This window comes from Apodemus sylvaticus, chromosome 10 (assembly GCF_947179515.1).
Source record: "Apodemus sylvaticus chromosome 10, mApoSyl1.1, whole genome shotgun sequence".
NCBI classification, from domain to species: Eukaryota; Metazoa; Chordata; class Mammalia; order Rodentia; family Muridae; genus Apodemus; species Apodemus sylvaticus.
This window is the reverse complement of record NC_067481.1, coordinates 6,224,068-6,243,598: the sequence shown is the minus strand read 5'-3', so window position 1 is coordinate 6,243,598 and position 19,531 is coordinate 6,224,068. Positions and strand designations below refer to the sequence as shown.

The window sequence follows — 19,531 nt, the reverse complement described above, 5'->3', positions numbered from 1 at the left end:
CCCTCTCAGTCATGGGCATCTCAGGAGGGCGGAAGTCACACCCTGAATCAGCCAGCGCTGAAGGTGGGCAGTGTTCCCTGAGTCCTCCGTCTGAGTGGAGGTGAGGGTTCAGAGGCCCTGCTCCAGGTCAGAGGGCTCAACCATAACTCTGGCTCTAAACTACACAGATGCAGAGGCAGAGCTCCCAGGGGCCTCTTTCTCCTCAGGCTGACTAAACAGATAACATCTATGGCAAACCCTGTGCGATGCCAAGGACCTGAGTCATCTGACAGCCAATTTGACATCCGCAAATACCAAATCTCCAAGAATGGAGACCAAGTGTGACAAGAGAGAAGTGTGTGTATATGTGTGTGTGCGCGTGTGCGCGCGAATGTGCGGGTATGTGGCAAGCAGGTACACAAGCAGAAAGCCCCAGGAAAGACAACTATTGTGTTATTGCACAAGCAGCAGCAGCAGCAGCAGCAAATGCAGAGGGAGAGACTCAGCTCCCAGGCAGACAGGGTGTCCCGGTGTCCGCACAGGAGAAGCCAGGCAGACCTGGTCTCACTTGGAGGCTTGCAGGTGGAATTCAACTGAGCTGAAATGATTAAATGTGAAAATGACGTAAACTGCAGAGCGTGGGAGCTGAAGGGAGTGAGCTCTAGGTCACAGAGGCTCCAAAATTACTGCCCGAGGCTGGCTGTGGCAGTTCATGCCTCAAATTCCACCACGCTCAAGACCGAGGCACAGGAGTCCCAAGAGCTTGAGGCCAGCCTAGGCGACCAGTGAGATCTAACACACAAACACACACACACACACAAACACACAAACACACAAACACACACACACACACCAAAAGCAAGGCTGGGGCCATGGACTAACTTGAGAGAAGGAAAGACTCGCAGGAAGGCGCTATGGTCACCCGGGCACCTCATGTGGGAGGAGATGGCAGAGGCGTGGGGGATCTCTGCGAATCTGAAGCTAGCCTGGTCTACACAATGAATTCTAGGATAGCCAGGGTTATGTAGAGACTCTGCCTCAAATAAACAAGCAAACAAAAAGGAAGATAAGGGTTCAAGGGTTAGACTGGTGCTTGAGAGCACTGGGTGCTCTTGTAGAAGACCAGGCTTAGATTCCCAGCACCCACATGACAGCTCACAACCATCTGTAACTCCAGTTCCAGGGGACCCAACACCCTCTTCCGGCCTCCAGGAGCAGCAGGGACACATGTGGTGCACAGATATGCAAGCAGACAACTGTATATATAAAATGAAATTTAAAAACATAATGCTTATCGACACACACAAAAGTCGAACTCACCTGTGCAGGTACTGGAGATTCGAGACCTTCCCCGTCTCTCCATCAAGGGTGTAATCTCTCTGTTTCTGAAAAGGTAAAGAAGGTAGAAAGGAAAACTCTTGGCCTTTGCTCTCGGTGTCCTTCAACTGCCGTGGGTCATAAAGTTCCCTACAGAGCCAGTCTATCAAGCACATGTCACGCCCTCAGGGATCTACCAACAGAAGGACAAGAGTCCCCGCTGCCACTGACAGCCAGCACCTGGTCTGGACTGACAGACCGCTGACAAAAGCCAGCTGAAGCTTCCTGTCCTGTGCCCAACTCTCCAGTCAGACAGTCGTGTCGAGTGCGGTGCACACCCCTGCAGTGCTGGCTCTCAAGGGACTGAGACAGGAAGAGTGTGGGCTCGATTACAGTCTGGGAACTCAGTGAGATCTTGGCTCAAACTATTTTTTTAAAAAACCCACAAGATTTGCCTCGCATGCACAAAGCCCTGGTTCAATGTGTAGAGAACCACAAAACAAAAAAAGCAGCGAGACCACAGTCTCCCTGCTTTAGACCCAAATTCTACCGTTCCTGTGTGCCTGGTGCCTGTACCACTCCTGAGTGAGACTGAGGATCAGTCCCCTCAGTCGCCCATATCCTTGACCTCTGCAGCCATGGAGACGTTACTGCACGTGGTGGAAGAGACTCTAGGTATGAACTTTTACGTGTTTTTCAATTACCAAACAGGCAGTCCTCCTGTCTCTGTGTATAGAATATTGCAAGGTTAGATTCTGTGTCAATAGAAGACCAACAGGTAGAATCATCTCCAGGGGACACTACATGAGGGACACTAGGGTGTGGTATAAAGTGGTTCTTAGGTTTTCAGTCCAGAGTCCTGGTAGGATCTCAGTAATGGCACCATTAGGAAAGGCAGATGACTCAAGAATGGCCAAGAGAATGAAGTGTAAACTAGAACCCAGAGGCCTCTGCTGTTTACAAGCTGATCACATCTACAAACAGCCCAAGGCCAAGTGATGACCCCCGCGAGCACCCCAAGAACAGCACAGACGAAGGTGGACCCAGCACAAGGCAGAGATGGTCTGACCTGGTCTGGCTTCAGCTCCTCCCTCACGGCCTGGAGGGCGTCGCGGCACTCGCTGAGCATGGACTCGAACAGACGCTCCTTCGTTTCTTCACTCTCAGCCTACACAGTGGCAAAATGGAGCAAGAGACTGCTTTGAGCAGACCGGAGGAGGCATGGCGGTAACCTCATCCCCACTACACATGCACGCTCCCCTTCCCCACGATCCTTTAGGAGTTCTGTGTGTATGTGCATGAGTACAGCAGCCCAAGGAGGCCAAAAAAGGGCGTCAGATCCCCTGGAGCTAGAGTTGTGAGCCAGCCAACAGCGTGCTGGGATCTGAGCCTGGGTCCTCTCGGAGCAGCAGCTGATTTTAACTCCAGCCCTCACAGCCCTTTCACAAGTCACCGTATAGACGACACTCTTACCCATCACTCAGGGAAGGAGAGTAAAGACTCCAGCACGCTGGGAAAAGCCACGTCTGCAGGCCCCTCAGCTGCCAGGGCCCTGGTGCTCGGAGTGTCTTCCATCGCTCAGCTTACCTGCAATGACTGCCTCTGCTAAGGGCTGTCACCCAGCAGCCCTGGAGAACCCTACAGAACCCCAAGACGCCATTTTCTCACACTGAAGACAGCACCCCAAATATTTTTCCTTTCTGTTGTCAGGCTGTATGTGCCAACAGAACTGTCCTTTTACTGTTAAAACTCCTTCCCTAGAAGAAAACATGCATCTGCCCCTCCCCACCCCATCCCAGTGATCAACAGATGTACAGTTCCACCAGAGTTCACTCTGGAGAACCAAGGAGTTTATCAGTTTTACTTACAGAGCAATGGGTGAGGGGCTACAGGCAGGAATGCTGCCATGCAGAAAGGCCTGCAACAAACAGGGGTAATGGCTCCCCGAAGCCTGAGGAGACGGAGTCCCTGCCTCAACCTTTCCCCAGGCCCTGTGCTATCAGGGCAGAACTGCATACAACCTGCAGACAACTGGCTGGGACGGTGGCTGGACACTCAGGAGAGGGTCCTAGGACCCACTGGCCTCCTCCTTCAACGAGGAATGCGGACAGTCAGCAAGCCGGCCTATGTCAACCCTCTGTGAGCAGGTCCGGCCAGACCCCTGAAGACGCATGCACATCTGGCTCAGAGGCTGTGTCTGCAGGTCTTCACAGTATGAGCCAGTCTGTACTTTCTGGTTTCTTTCAGATTCCAGCAAGAGACAGACATTTCTAATCAATATCCAACCAGAAAGATATTTCTCCTAAATATAACACTAAGTGTCTTCTCTAGACATTCTGGGTCCGATGTTGTACACGGCCAACTCTCTGGGAACCACTTCTGGGCAGAAATGGTTTACAAGAAAGTTGACAGTCTTCATTTAGTCCTAGGCGTCACCCTTGCTGCACTGGTTGGATAACTGACAAAGTTTGACTCATTAACCTGCCACTCCTCGTTACCGACCTAAAGAATCTGACCGAGCAGGGAAGTCCCGAGAGGCAGAAAGCAGACAGCCCTGTGCCACCGGCAGACCCACTGAGGTGAAAGCACCAACGTTCCACGGCTATGTTTGCCTTTCCACAGAACCAACAGGCAACCTGAAAACCCATCATCCTTCCACTGGCCTCTGCGGACCCACAGAGGCCGGCCAGAGCACACCCTACTCCTGTGGGGGTGAAGGAGCGCAGATAAAACTTTCTGAAGGTCTCGTGTGTTTTTCTTACTTTCTAGTGTAAAGAAATCTCTGTAAATTGCCCAATATACACCGCACAGACCCTTCCACTGATGGGCCACCTGACTTTCCTGTCCCTTACTAACTGGGAAACTAATCAGGGACGGACATGGCCTCCTGTAACCTGAAGGCATACAAGGCCCCATCAGCTTGCTTCCCACCAGAACAGCGCCTGCAAGTCTGTCGGCATGGCGCGGTGCTGTCCTGTCTGCTGCAGTCCTCCTCATCTCCTTGTCAGACTCCGAGGTTTCGGTGGAACTGTGACAACTGAGTAAGATAGGTGAACCCCGTGGAGCCCTTTAAGGACCCGGACAGTCACACAGAACGGGTCAGCCCAAGAACCAACGAATACAACTGCCTCAGAGGGGTGGGGCGGAGCTGGCGATGGGCGACAAATGAGGACCTGTCTTCTTTCCTATCGGCAGGAAATGCTCAAGAACTGAAGGATGCATCCTGTCCCTGCTCTCCTGTCCTCTCTCCTCTCCAGTGCTCATGGCCAGCCTCTACTCCTCTTCTCTCTCTACCACCTTCTCAACTCCCCCCCTCGCCCCCACACTGAACAAACTCTACTCTCTACTAAAAAAAAATAAAAAAAACTAAACCAAAGGCTGCCAGAGCGCTGGGGACAAACACCTGACGCTCCCCCATGTTCTCCGGCTCAGTGAGATATTCTACAACAACCAAGGAGAAGGTACGTGTGAAGGGAAGGACTTAGCGGGATGTTTTCCACAGGCCGCCCACGCAGCCAAGTGACTCAGAGACCACCAGTGTCTGACAACTTGCCACAGATCTTCCCGCCTAGGGCGGAATGTCTGCAAACAGGAAGTCCTCACATTTGTAGTGGGCTCATTTACTCTAGGACCTATGCTTGATGCCAAGATGACTCCCAAAGGAGACACGCCTTTCAACGTGCAGGGGCAGGACTCCTTGCTCCACACCCCAGCCTGCCACAGCTGCCACCGGGCCAGTGCACAACAGCAACGGCACACTCCCTGTGTAAAAACATGTGGCCCAGTTCCAGCGTGCCACGGCACACACAGTGTCAAGGCCTGGAAAGATGACCCGCCCGCTAGTCTCAACCAACCAGTGAGCCTCCAACGGTTCAGGGCGTGCCTCCGGCTTTCTCCTCCAGTGCTGCCTCTAGGCCAGCTAGCGCAGGGACTCCACGCCACAGTGCCTCCCGCTGTTACAGACACTGCTGGGTTGTCACTGGTGGACAGGAATTTGGGGGAGATGGTGGTGTGTGACTAAGAGACACAGGCAAGCCTCGCTGCATTCTCCACCACACCCGCAGGAGAATTGTGGGGACAGAAACCGGGTCTCACCCATGAGAGGTTCAAAAGAAAGAAACACAAGGAAATAAAGAAAGGCTGGGGCTTTGTTGCTGTTTCTCTCCTTTAAAAACAAAGGAGGGGCTGAAGAGATGGCTCAGCGGTTAAGAGCACTGACTGCTCTTCCAAAGGTCCTGAGTTCAAATCCCAGCAACCCCATGGTGGCTCACAACCATCTGTAATGAGATCTGATGCCCTCTTCTGGTGTGTCTGAAGACAGCTACAGTGTACAGTATAGATATAAAATAAATAAATGTTTAATAAAAAGAAATTGAAAAATTTATCTAAAAAACTAGGGGTGGGGGTGGGCAGGTAAGTGCTGTCCATTCTACTTAAGACTCCAGAAGGCTGGGTCTGGTCACCGGTGAAGGGGAAACCTTACAAGCGAGTTCAGTCCTGGGGACTCACGGGTAGAAGAAGGGAACTGACTTTTCTCAGGTGGTCCTCTGACACGAACTGTGTGCTGTACAACACACACCTCCTCCATCCCCCACAAAAGTACATTTAAAATATAATAAGAGATAAATACAACAAACAAAATGAAAGCAGGTTTGTTGGTTCCCTTCAGAACTGAATGGGGTGTAAGTGATCAAGCACGCAGATGGTTAAAATCTCTCAAAACAAGCTGTCCCAAAACAACCTCACAGCACACGTGCCTTCAGTCCCAGTGCTAGGGAGGCAGAGGCATATGGTTTACTGTAAGTTTGAGGCCAGCCTGGTCTACAGAGCAAGTTCCAGGGAAGCCAGGGCTACAGAGAGAAACCTTTTTTCAGGAAACAATACAAACACACATGCACACACACACGAGCACATTGGACAGTAGGGATGACGGAAGGCATGTTTCATCTCCCAGGTACCCTCCCTGCCGCTCTCCACCTGCTACTTCAGATCGCCATGCTATGAAGATTGCTACCGGGAAGAAATCAGCTAGGGCTACCAAATGGCTTTCTGTTTCCTAGACAGTGGAGGGGACAACATCAACTGAGATCAAACACTGAAATCAAGTAGCCTCATCGCTACTTGAGTCCCTGACAGAAGACCAACAAAAACCATCCATCCACTGTTCCAGGTGTCCCGAAATCAAGTTTTTACCCGTGCAAGAGAAACTGTGTATTTCCTAGCATCCAATCTGCTGAGGAGCAGCCCCACACAAGCAGTGAAAGCCTCACGCCATGGCGCAGATGGCTGGCTGCACTCTAGACTCACCCTCAACACAGAACCGGACCCACTCCTCGCAGACGAGGAGTTTATCATGTTTAGTAAGGGAGAGGAAGTGCTGGGTCTGCCAGCACTCCCCGTTAATCCCAGAGTTAGAGGCCAGCCCAGACTAGGTAGAGTTCCAGGCTAGCTAGGACTGCACAGTGAGAGAGTTTAGTGAGAAGATCACTACATGTTGCATGAAGCAGCACCTATATGATTCCACAATTAGAAAGTTAGGCAGGGCTGACAATGACAAGATGTCTCAGGGGAAAGGAGCTCACCCCCCAGCAACGGCAGCCTGATAACCTCAGTTCCACCCCATTCCTAGAACCCACAAAAAGAAAATGAAAAAACCAACTACACAGAGTTGCTTTCTGACTGCCACATATTGACATATATCATATGTACTGGAGAGCTCTCCAGTACAGGTGGGAATGCGCGCGCACGCGCGCGCACACTCGCACACACACACACACACACACACACACACACACTAATGGCCCTTAGGTGGAGTCAGGGAACCTCTGGAAAAGGTCAGCAGACAGAGCAGCCCCACGGAGCTTGTGCTCCTGAGTTCTTTGGCAGCTCCTGTTGTCCTTGAAGGAAACAGTCCGCAGAAAGCCGAGGTCAGCACTGACTCTGCGGCAAGCCCTCCCTGGACAGGAGGCTGGGCAAAGGCTTCGGAGTAGCTAGAGTAACTGTTCACCCAGAGACAGACCGAACCTACATACCTTAAGACAGGGTGCCTATTTCTGCCTCCCTGTTAGTAGGATTAGAGGGTGCTTGCCACCAAGCCTGTAGACCTGAGTTCGATCCCAAGAAACCACCTGGTGGGAGAAAGAAACTAGCTCCTTCTAAGATGTCCTCTGACTTCCACGTGGCCCCACACATAGTAAAGAAATAAAATATAATAAAAACTTAAAACTTAAGACAGTGTTCTTAGTTTGAGAAATCTGTTCTCAATAGTAATTAAAAACATAGGAAAAAAGCCCTTTGATCCCAGCACTCGGGAGGCAAAGACAGGTATGTATCTGGGAGATCGAGGTCAGCCTAGTTTACAAAGTGAGTTTCAGAACAGCATTTGCTACACAGAAATCTCAAAAAGCACCCCCCCCAAAAAAAATCAGGGAGAAATCCAGGTGCGGCCCCCCGGCTTTAGCCCCAGCACTCAGGAGGCACAGGCAGGCCTGTGAGTTTGAAGCCAGCCTGGTTTACTTAGCAAGTTCCAGGCTTCAGAATGAGAGCCTATTTCAGACAGAACAAACCATGGAGCAGGGCTGAGGTGGGGCTCCACGGCACAGAGCTGCCAGCATGCTCTAGGTGTGGGTCTGACCTCAGCGCTGTAGACCTGGACAACCAGACAGCAAACCCTCTCACTGCAGCCAAGCCTTGCTGGAAGCTTTGCTGCCTCCCCCTTAGCGCCGTGGACTGCGCAAGGTCAGTCAACAGCAGGCACCACGAAGGCTTCAGGAGGCTCCTCTGCTCCTACTCCTCCTGTAGGAGCCTCCTATTATCCACGTGATTAGACAGACAGGAAACAGAACATATTCATCTCCTTCTATAAACACACAAACAAACTCTTGATTGATTTAAACTGACAATGGTTGGCTAGATTTTCTTTTTTATTTACTCAAAATTGGAATATGATCACTTTTTCTTCACAATTATCATCAAAATCTTGGTCAGTCCTGACCTGCCTGTTCCTCCTGGTGTGAGGGGTGGACTGAGGTCTCCGGCATGAGTGTTCTTGCGGCCTGCGAGCTGCACCCCAGCCCTGAGCTGCATACGAGTGTCTATCCAGATTTCAGCCCTCACTCACAAAAGATCCAAACACCGTTTACGTGTGTGAACCCACTCACACAAGAAACAAACTTAAGAAACTAAAGTCAGCTCTCCAGTCCTCTAGTTTGGAAAAACCAACTTCCTGGTGCTGTTTTATCACTCCGCTTCACGCAAAGGAAGAAAGGTGGCAGATCAGTCCGCAGCACAGCCAGCACATAAGGAAATCCTTCACTGCTGAAAAGCTGCTTCCCACCAAAGCGTCCTGGGTGGAAAGTAGCTCTTAAGTCTGGGTGCTTAACACCCGCATTAACCGGGAGCGCGATGCAGGTTCAGTGAGTGCCAAGCTTTAGCAACTCCTGACCTGAGAAAAGATGCCCTTCACGGCCTGTGGAGGAGCTCTCAAGGGCCTCACTGCTGCCTCAGGAGCACTCCAGGATGCCTATCTTTAGGGCTACATCTGCTTGTTCACAGCACAAGCAGGTAATTATGCCAATAAGTGCTTCAAGTACAGCTCTGAATAACCATTACGTGCAGGCCACAGAAAGAACCAGATATTCTGGTTCACCCAGGCTCTTATGAATGGCCCAGGAATGAGGGGTGGCCCTGAGGGCAAGGAGGCAGGGACAGTAGGTCAGACTCCAGGCCTGACAGCAGCGGCCCCTGCTGCCCCAGAGTGGCCCTCTGCGGTGAGGCAGCCTCTTAGAGCTCCTTTCCCCATGGCTGTCACTGCGAATCTACCCCATAAATGAATCCCTTCATGCCTGATTTCACAAAGATGACCTTCACACACACAAAGGCGAGCACCAAGGGCCCCTCCTCACCTGGACGATAGCGGCTTCGTTGTCGGCCAGCCCCAGTAAGAAGATCCTCACTTTGTCGATCTTCACGGGGACTGTCCGGCCTCTCCACTCCACCTCACTCATGGTCGCCGCCTGCTTGGCTCGAGTCTGAGTGATCAAGGCCTGTACAGCAGTTTAGAGGTCAGAGCGTTAACAGTGGCTCTGTGACAGGGAGAACAGCCCGCCTGTCAGTCATCTCTCTCTGCAACCAACACGGTACACATTTGGAACATGCAAAATTCCTCTTTTTCTGGGTATCATGAATTTTAGTTTATGGAAAGTCAAAATTCTTCCCCCACCTTTTAAATTTCTTCCTTTTTCTATGAATCTATGTTACTTGCTCAGGAAGGAAATAGGTTGCCAGATATAATGGCTCACATCTGCAATCCCAACACTTCTAAGATTGAGGCAGGAGGACTACCATGAATGAGTTCAAGATCAGCATAGGTAGAAGGAGCCTAAACACACACACACACACACACACAAATGTGTAAATATTTAGGGAAAAGGTTTCAGGGCTACATAGTAAGATTATAAACCAAGTGTAGTGACATATGCCTTTTTTTTTTTTTTTTTTTGGTTTTTTGGATTTGGTTTTTTTCAAGACAGGGTTTCTCTGTGTAGCCCTGGCTGTCCTGGAACTCACTCTGTAGACCAGGCTGGACTTGAACTCAGAAATCCGCCTGCCTCTGCCTCCCAGAGTGCTGGGATTACAGGCGTGCGCCACCACCGCCCAGCTGACATATGCCCTTGATGGCAGTCAGGAAGCAGAGAGAAGCAGATCTCTGTGACCTGTAGGCCAGCCAGAATTACAGAAAAAAGAACAACACACACACACACACACACACACACACACACGCACGCACGCACGTTGACAGTAAACGATATAGAAGTTAAATACTTAAAATATTTAAGGAATGTATTAATGTAGACATAGATATATATATATATATATACACAATAATAGTAAATATTCTGAAACTAGATTATGTATTACCTCAAGTTTTTCAGCAAGGAGCCCCTCTGTGCCTCCAGATCTCAATCTCATCTGCATGAGTTCATTGATAGCTGACTGGTCCCCTGAGAGAGAGAGAGAGAGAGAGATTGATTGATTGATTTAGGGTTTTGTGCTTTCTTGACAACTCCTTGATTTAGTTTAGACTGACAGTTCCTTCCCCTTTAGTGAACTGGAACACACTACAGCAGACCCTCGCAACCCCTGCTCTGAAGACAAATCTTTTCAAAAGGAGCCTGACTGGGGCAGTGGGGACACTGCTAACAGTGTGGGCACACGTCCTCAGACTGGTCTAAGTTCTCAAGAGCTCAATGCCAAGGAGCCCTGAGATTAACTGTGGACTTTGAGCAACTACAGAATGTTAGTGTAGGCTCCACTGAACCGCAGCGCTACCGCGAGCGGGCGCTACCGCGGGGCTGGAACCACTCAGCAGCGAGCGCATCCGCTGCTCTCACAGAGGGTCCAGCGGATCTGATGCCCTCCTTCGGCAAGGCATGCACACAGTACACATAAACCCGGACAGGCACATAGACAGGAACACTAACATCTTTCAGGAGGAGCATGGGAAGGGAGGTTGTCCAGGTTTGGGCTCAGGGAGAACATGAAAATTCTCTAATCTTTCACTTAGTTTTAATGTACATCTGAAACTTCTCCAAAAATGCCAGATAACATTGTCTGGAAATTGTCAACTGTTCCTGGGGATGGAGAAGACAAAGGGATGCAAGCAGAAGCCAGACAGACAACGTTGACTGAAGTGGGGCTGTCAAAGACAGCTCCTCATCACTGTCTGTGTGTGTGTAACAGTGTATATCAGACAGCTCGACTATTACTATCATTAAACTAAAGCTAACCCAGCTGTGGTGTGTGGTGCCCACCCTTAATCCTTAATCCTAGCCCTTGGGAAGCAGAGGCAGGTGGGTCTCTATGAGTGTGAGGCCAGCCTTGCCTACATGGTGAAACCCAAAAACAAACAAGCAAGCAAACAAACAAACACTCTCAGGCCATGGCTGATGTTGAAACACAGGGAAAGTCACAAGGCCTCCCAGCAAGCCAAGTGAAGTGAGGAGCACCTCACTGGAGCACTGCAGAGCTGCTCACCAATGTTGTATGCACAGTAGCGGATGTTGGGTGAGATCTCTTCCACACGCTGGTTGTACAGCACGGCCTGCTCCTCTGTGAACGCACTGGCCAGCTTCTCATAGATAGTTCTGCGAGCAAAGAGATGCCAGACATCTTAAAACGTGGAAGCTGTATTTTAAGAAAACTCAGGAGGGGGGCTGGAGAGATGGCTCAGCCAGTAAGAGGACTGACTGCTCTTCCAAGGGTCATGAGTTCAAATCCCAGCATCCACATGGTGGCTCACAACCATCCATAAAGAGATATGACACCCTGTTCTGGCATCTGGAGACAGCTACAGTGTACTTACATATAATAAATAAACAAATATTTAAAAAAAAAAAAAGAAACAAAAAAGAAAACTCAGGAGGACCATGGGGTCAAAACCAAAACACAGCACTTGGAGGGTATTGGCTGAGCACCGGAGGGGCGTGGCATATTCTATGGACAAAAGGGAGAAAGAAAATGTTCTAATTCCCATGAAGCCAGCAGCAGGGCTTTTGCTGGAGCCAGCCACGGTGCGGACCAGAGGACTTACTTGCATTTGTTAAAAGCCTCGATGGCAGCTTTCCATTCCTGATGCTCGAAGCGCAGCATTCCTGAGAGGTAAGCGGTGTAGGCCTGGGAGAGCATGGGAAGAACCAGTAAGCAAGCTTTGCACATCTGCTCTGCTGCCTTTGGGATGCTACGGCAGGAGCCCAGACTCCTGTGCACACTAGGCAGGCGCTCTACCCTTGGGCTTCACTCATGCTTGGCCCACGAAGAACTGCTTCAGCACAGAGGACCGACGCTCTAGCCCCGTGCCCATGATGGCTTCTAACTGTGGTGCACAGTGGCTAGTGCCCTCGCGCCCGCCCTCCCTCCTTCCCTCTCTCCCTCTTTTCTGCAGACACACAGCTTCTCTTCTCATCTGGCAGCTCTAGCTGGCCTAGAAATCACTATGAAGACCAGGCGGGCCTAGAACTCACAGAGTTCCACCTGCCTCCTGAGTGCTGGGGTGAAAGGTGTGCACCACTCCGCTTTGGAATCAAATTGACTTTTCTTATTCAAATGTGTGCATATATGTCTGTGTACTAAATGTGTGCCTGGTCCCCAGAGACAGCATCAGAGTCCCTGGAACAGAAGTTACAGAAAGCTGTGAGCTGCCACGTGAGGGCTGGGAATTGAACCCAGCACCTCTGGAAGAACAGCCAGTGCTCTAACCACTGAGCCATCTCTCTAGCACCATCAAGTTGACTTTTAAAGAGAAAAACTTGCTAAAATGATAAAGCGTGACACACAGATAGCTTTATGGTTCACTTCTTCCAGGAAAGAACTTCAAAACTAAGGACACCCAGGGCACAGCTGGGGCAGAGCATCGGGCTCCAAAGGACATGTGTTCATTTCACTTAATAACCAGTTTCTAGACCAATACATAAGCATCACAGGTTCAATACCGGGCCTTGGAGATGCTCAGCAGGTAAGTGTTACTGTGAGAGCCTCAGTTTGTTTGATCCCTGGAACCCAAACCCCAATCGTCTTCTTCCATAAACATGTCATCCCACACCCACATCCCAGACACATTTTGGCTAAATTTCAATACTGCCAGGCATGGAAGTGTACACCTTAAAATCCTCGAGCATTTAAGAGACAGAGGCAGGGGAGTGTGAATCTGATCGCAGCCTGGATGGACAAGCTGCAGCCCCCTCCGGATTATAATCTTGGCACTTGTTTGGGTTGGGCTGTCTGGCCGAGCGCATGGAAGGCCCAGGTGAAGAAAACAGGCAGAGCTGGGGAGAGGCTCAGCAGGAAAGAGAGTTAAGACAACCGGCTGCTCTTCCAGAGGACCCAGGTTCAATTCCTCACAGCCCTACGGCCGCTCCAACTGTCTTTAACTCAGAACTGGCATTCTCTTCTGATCTCCAGGGGACCAATCACATGTCATGTACAGACATGCATATAAGGAAAATAGCCACACATAAAATAATTAACAAGGCTGGAGAGATGATTCAGTGGTTAAGAGGACTGACTACCCTACTAGAGGTCCTCAGTTCAATTCCCAGCAACCACATGGTGTCTCACAACCATCTGCAAGAGGGTCTGATGCCCTCTTCTGGTGTGCATACATAAAATAAAGAAGTCTTTTTAAAAAATAACTTAAAATTATTGAGCATATATACTGAGAAACCCTGTCTCAAAAAACAAAAACAAACAAACAAAATCATTGCCAAAAATATTCCTGGGAGTTTTCCCAGGTCTAAAATATAAACTACTTACACACTAAAAGAAGCCTGATTTTTATTAAAAGACTAGAACTAATAAAAAACAAAAAATCTGAAAAACAAGATACTTAGTTTTAGTATCTTAGATCCTTAGTCTTTCAAAGAAAGCTCAGCGGCAGAGTGTGTGCCTAGTTAGAAACTGCTCTGTTCCTCTGCACTTTGTTTTGAGGTCAGGAGTCTAGTCTCCACAGTGAGGCAACCCGGACGTCAGGTTGACAGTGACCTGAGCTTCTAGTTTGGTCTTGGCGTCCACTCGGTTGCTCTCACACAAGCGTTCCAGTTCCTCGGCATGCTTCACGGCTTTTCGAAGGCGAGACAGCAAGTGAAACCGCTTCCGGGGCTCGGTGTTGGCTTCCTGTTTGAGCTGCATGGCGTAGCTCCAGGCTCTTTCTGCATCCATCAGAACCAGCAGCAGGTACCTGCACCAGAGAGCAGGGAGTGTGAAGGAAGGCCGGCCCAACCCCCTTCTGTTCTCCTTACTCCTGCCCCTCCCTTGGGACTTCTCACAGAACAGGGGGCCCAAGTCAGCACCTCTGACACCATCCAGGGCTATACCTCACAATCCTAGTCACTAGAGGGCATAGCTCACTTAAGTCTCTACCACCTCAGATTAGGCCATCCCAGGAGCAGAACCCAGTCAGAAACAAGTACTTAAGATAGGAGGTTCTGTTGGGCATGGTGGCATGTACTGTTAACCCCAGCACTCCCATGGCTGAGGCAGGAGGATCATAATTCCAGGAAAGACTAGGCTACAGAGTGAGACCCTATCTCAAAGCAAGCAAACAAATAAACATCCAAAAACCTCAGAGACAGTTATGCTGAGTGAACCACTGTACCAGAGGCTGCACTGGAGGGCCTGCGCCTTCACTTACTAGCTGTGTGACTGGGGAACAGCCATCTTTCTGCACCTCACTCTGCACTAATATATACACAACACCAACCACAGCCGGCACTTCCTCAGGAGGCTTTAAATTGTGGTCTCATGGAGCTGGAGAGATGGCTCAGCGGTTAAGAGCACTGACTGCTCTTCCAGAGGTCCTGATTTCAATTCCAAGCAACCACAATGGTGGCTCACAATCATCTGTAATGGGATCCGATGCCCTCTTTCTGGTGTGTCTGAAGAAAGCAATAGTGTACTCATATGCATTAAATGAATAAAACTTTACTTTTTTTTCCTCTTTCTTCTAATGGAGAGTAAACTCAGAGCCAGCCTCATGGACAGGGCAAACTGCTCTCTCCACAGCTGAGCTAGGAGCACAGTCACCGGTTTGCATGTTTGGCTGGTTTTGAGGCAGGCTGGCCCTCTCACTCTGCTGCCCACAGAAGCCTTCCACCTCAGATCCTTCTGCCTCAGCCTCCCAAACAGTGGGCTTACAGGCCCACTCTGCCACGCCCAGCGAGTTAATCTTTAAAACAAAAAACAACAACAACAAAAAAAAAACTCTGTCCAATCAAAATAAAGGATCTTGGGGCTGAAGTTGTGGGGTGGAATGGCCCTGGGTTCAAACACTGAAATCACAAAAAATAACCAGGGAACTTCATGAGAAGCAACTCTAACTGGACCTCCTGGGATCATGGCCCTGTCCTGTTCCTTCCATCACGGTCTCCACTCCAGCTTTCTGACCACGAACCCCACAGCAGGCTCCCAGCCCCTGCTGCCAACCTGCAGAGCTTTAGTGCCCTTCAGTCCTCAGACTCACCGAGCGGCTCTCCCTCCCCGGGCAGCCGTCCTCCCTGAGTTTCCTCATTAAGTGCATCTGCTCAGTCCTCCCTCCTCCCTCCCTGACTGCTTGGAGTGCTCCCTGGTTTTGCATCTGACCCAGAGCTCTCAGCAAGAGCCTGGCCTTACCCCTCACCCTCTTGTGCCCAGCATAGCACCCAGCTCCGCCCACGTAGATTTTGGATCAGACTTGCTTTTTTCTCGGGAAGTGCAGGTGGGGTGGGGTGGTGGTGTTAAGACAGAGTGTCCTAGCTGGGCGGTGGTGGCTCACCCCTGTAATCCCAGCACTCTGGGAGGCAGAGGCAGGCGGATTTCTGAGTTCGAGGCCAGCCTGGTCTACAGAGTGAGTTCCAGGACAGCCAGGGCTACACAGAGAAACCCTGTCTCGAAAAAACCAAATCCAAAAAAAAAAAAAAAAAAAAAAAAAAAAAAAAGACAGAGTGTCCTGTGTAGCCCCAGGTGTCCTGGAACTCCTTCTGTAGACCAGGCTAGCCTCAAACTCAGAGGACCTCATGCTTCTACCTCCCATGCTGGGATGACATGCATGAGCCCCCCACTCCCCCACCCCCGGCTATAAGACTGTTTTTGTAAAGAACTCACTCGTGCTTTAGGTTCTGAAGGCCTACCTCAGTCTATCATTCTTCTAACAAAATGTAAACAATACTTTAATGAATTAAACCTTTTTATGTTTTGTGTTGTTTTGGGACAGGGTTTCACTGTGTAGCTTTGGCTGGCCCTGAACTTACAGAGATCCACTAGCCTCCACCTCCCAAGTGCTAAGACTAAAGATGTGCACTTGCTATTTGTGTGTGTGTGTGTGTGTGTATACACACCTGTGTGTGCATGTCTATGTGCATGTACTTGGAGGTCAGAGGTCAACGCTGGGCGTCGTCTCTATAGCCTGTCTCCACTTTACCTTCTGAGACAGACCTCTCGGTGAAGCTGGAGTAAACCCCAGGGCACTGCTGTTTCTACCTCCCCGGTTCTGCATTACTACCCAGCCCTTTACTAAGGGAGCCAAACTCCAGTCCACGTTTGAATGGACGCACTCTACTAACAAGCTCTCTCTCCAGCCACAAAACTTAATTCATACGAACAGGGAGCAAGAACGCCATGCGGGCCAAACTGACTTCCTGGGAGCTGACTTCCGGAGCCACTCATGCATATCACTTCACAGATGGTCTTTTCTTGGAGGGAGGGGGGGCAACTTGAGACAGGTGTCAACAAGCTCATGCCCAGGGCCTGCTTCTGATGTATCTAAAGACAGCCACAGTGTGCTCATACACATACAATAAATAAATAAAGCCTAAAAAATAATATTTCCTTTTAAAAGAAGAGCTCATGTTGCCCTCAAAGTTACTAGGTAGCCCAGGCCAGCCCTCAATTCTTGGTCCTCCCGCCTCCATTCCCCAAGTATTGGGAACACAGGCGTGTGTCCTAACACATCCATTTGTTGTGCTGCTGTGGCCCACAGTCAGGCTTTTGTGTATGCAGGACAGGCTCTGCACCTGCTGAACTACACCCCAACCCAGCGCAGCTGTTTGAGCAAGCTACTGCTGTCTCTTCACCTAGAAATCAGCCCCACAGAGCTGCTCAGAGGGCACGTGAGGGGGTTCAGGGGCTGGGTGCGCTGTCTGCCCCCGCTCGGGCTCGGGGTCAGCAGGACGGACTGAGAGCCTGCACCTGTTGTCAGTCAGGAGTTCCTCAGTTACTTTCTTCCCAGTGAACTTGTGTCTGTTCCCCATCTTAAAGTTGAGTGTCTTCCGGAGGCGTCTTTGTCTTCGAGAGCAGTAGCCCCTGCGATGAAATACAAAACGATATCCATTCAGTCAAGCTGGTAGTACTTTGAACACAATACTCTATAAAGTAAGGGCAAAGTTCAGAGGGCTGTTCATGGTGACGACTGACCTCATGTCACCTAACAGCTAACACACACAAGCCAATGTGACTGCTGGGACAGAAAACAATGAATTTCTACACACTCATAAGTCATCTAATGACATAGAAAGATCCGATTCTCCTGCCTCTTGGTTTTCTGACAGGGTCTACCACTGTAGTACAGGCAGGCCTGGAATTCACTAGACAGCCCAGGCTGGACCTTAGATTTCCAGGCACTCCGCCTGCCTCCATTTTCCAAGTGCTAAGATTACTTGTGCGAGCCACATGTCTTGCTTCAAATATTTAAATATCGCCCCATTATCACAGGTTTTAAAAGATTCTTTTTTTTTTTTTTTTAGCTTATTTTCAAGACAAGGTTTCTCTGTATAGCCCTGGCTGTCCTAGAACTCACTCTGTAGACCAGGCTGGCCTTGAACTCAGAAATCTACCTGCTTCTGCCTCCCAAGTGCTGGGATTAAAAGCATGTGATTTTTTTCTTAAACTTTTTATGTGTATGCCTCTCCATCACTTGTGTGCCTGGTACGCTCAGAGGCCAGAAAAGGGGTGTCCCTTGGAAAAAGTTAGTCCCTTAACTCCAGATCCCTTGGAGTTACAGTCAGTTGTGAACCATCATGTTGGGGGTGGGACTCAAACCTGAGTCCTCTGGAAGGGGCAGTCAGTGCTCTTGCTGAGCCCCCACTCCATCCCTGACCACAGCCTTAACGCTTCCAGGACACAGAGCCAGGCGTGGCAGTGCACACAAAACACTAAGAGAACAGGGCAGGAGGAGCAAATCCTGTCTCTACAGTCAGCCTGAGCTACAGACGCTGCCTCAGAAAGCCCAATAAATACGTAAGTTAGGAAAGTCTAAATCTGAAATCTACCAAAATGTCCACGAGACTTGCTTATCTCAGGGTCTCTAACAAAAAATATTCACTCAATTTTGTTACATTGTTGTACCAGTTTATAAATTCCTATGCTATGTGGAACTCTAAAAAGAAGGAAAGGTAGAGCCAGCCCTGTGCCTTGGATTGGAAAAAATACCAAATAAGGGGTGTGTCACTGCAATCATTGCCTAAAGAAAAGGAGATGGACATTCATTACATAGCACACTAGAGTACCGTTCAACTTTTGTTGCTGGAAGGAAAGGAAAGAAAGCACGAGAGAGTCTCTGTGGAGGTGTGGCCTGCAGGAGGAGAGACAGTCTCTGTGGAGTGTGTCCAGCAGGAGGAGAGACAGTCTCTGTGGAGTGTGGCCTGCAGGAGGAGAGACAGTCTCTGTGGAGTGTGGCCTGCAGGAGGAGACAGTCTCTGTGGAGTGTGGCCTGCAGGAGGAGAGACAGTCTCTGTGGAGTGTGGCCTGCAGGAGGAGAGGCAGTCTCTGTGGAGTGGGGCCTGCAGGAGGAGAGACAGTCTCTGTGGAGTGGGGCCTGCAGGAGGAGACAGTCTCTGTGGAGTGTGGCCTGCAGGAGGAGACAGTCTCTGTGGAGTGTGGCCTGCAGGAGGAGACAGTCTCTGTGGAGTGTGGCCTGCAGGAGGAGACAGTCTCTGTGGAGTGTGGCCTGCAGGAGGAGACAGTCTCTGTGGAGTGGGGCCTGCATTAGAGCACAGCTGTGGAGTAGCAGCAGCTGCAGTGCCAGACAAGTTCAGAGCTGCTCAAGTCTCCCGCGTAAGGACAGCAGCAATCAGCATGTTTACTAGCAACTGCCAGCCTAGCGAGGCATCTTCACAAAAATCTGTTGTGGAAGAAAATCGTGGGGTGGAGCTGCTCCAACTGTCATCGAGTGGCACCTCATTAAACAACTGGGACGCGAGAGTCATGTGACTAGACAATAAGCAAGCGCAGCCCTAAACAAGGAGTGTGTTAAGAATTTCCCGCAGGAAGGGAGCAGCTCCACGCGGGACATTTCACAGGCGTCTGGACTCACACGTGCTCCATGCACACTGCAGGCACACTCTCCCTGGACTGTAGAGTAGACTTCCTCAGCTCCTCAGTCTCTGCTCGCTCACTCTCCTCCACTTGGCCTCTAATCTTATTGAGTCTCCCAAACTGGGGCCAGGGAGATGGCATGGGGATAAAGGTATCTGCTACCACGCAGACGACCTGTGTTCCATCTTTGGGACTCACATGGCGACTTCCTCAAGCTGCCCCTTCAACCTCCACACGTGTGCCTCAGAACACACTCACCCTTACACAAACACATGTGAACACAATCTCCACACTTGTGCCTCAGCACGCACACACCCTTACATAAACACACGTGAACACAAGATAAATAAGAAGATATTAAAGAAGAAGTGACTGGAGAGATGGCTCTGTGGTT

General features: G+C 50.1%; 1 protein-coding gene across 1 annotated transcript in view; it reads right to left on the bottom strand.

Annotated features, from left to right (window-relative positions):
• Nucleotides 1-19,531, bottom strand: part of Srp68 (signal recognition particle 68) — a 29,385-nt gene that overhangs the window by 6,247 nt on the left and 3,607 nt on the right. Inside the window, exons 3-10 of the mRNA XM_052194411.1 lie at nt 17,014-17,127; nt 13,834-14,029; nt 11,888-11,970; nt 11,332-11,441; nt 10,216-10,298; nt 9,201-9,341; nt 2,366-2,464; nt 1,300-1,364 (exon numbers count right to left, since the gene is read on the bottom strand). Coding sequence (XP_052050371.1) covers nt 1,300-1,364; nt 2,366-2,464; nt 9,201-9,341; nt 10,216-10,298; nt 11,332-11,441; nt 11,888-11,970; nt 13,834-14,029; nt 17,014-17,127 — 891 coding nt within the window. The remainder of the gene's footprint in view (nt 1-1,299; nt 1,365-2,365; nt 2,465-9,200; nt 9,342-10,215; nt 10,299-11,331; nt 11,442-11,887; nt 11,971-13,833; nt 14,030-17,013; nt 17,128-19,531) is intronic.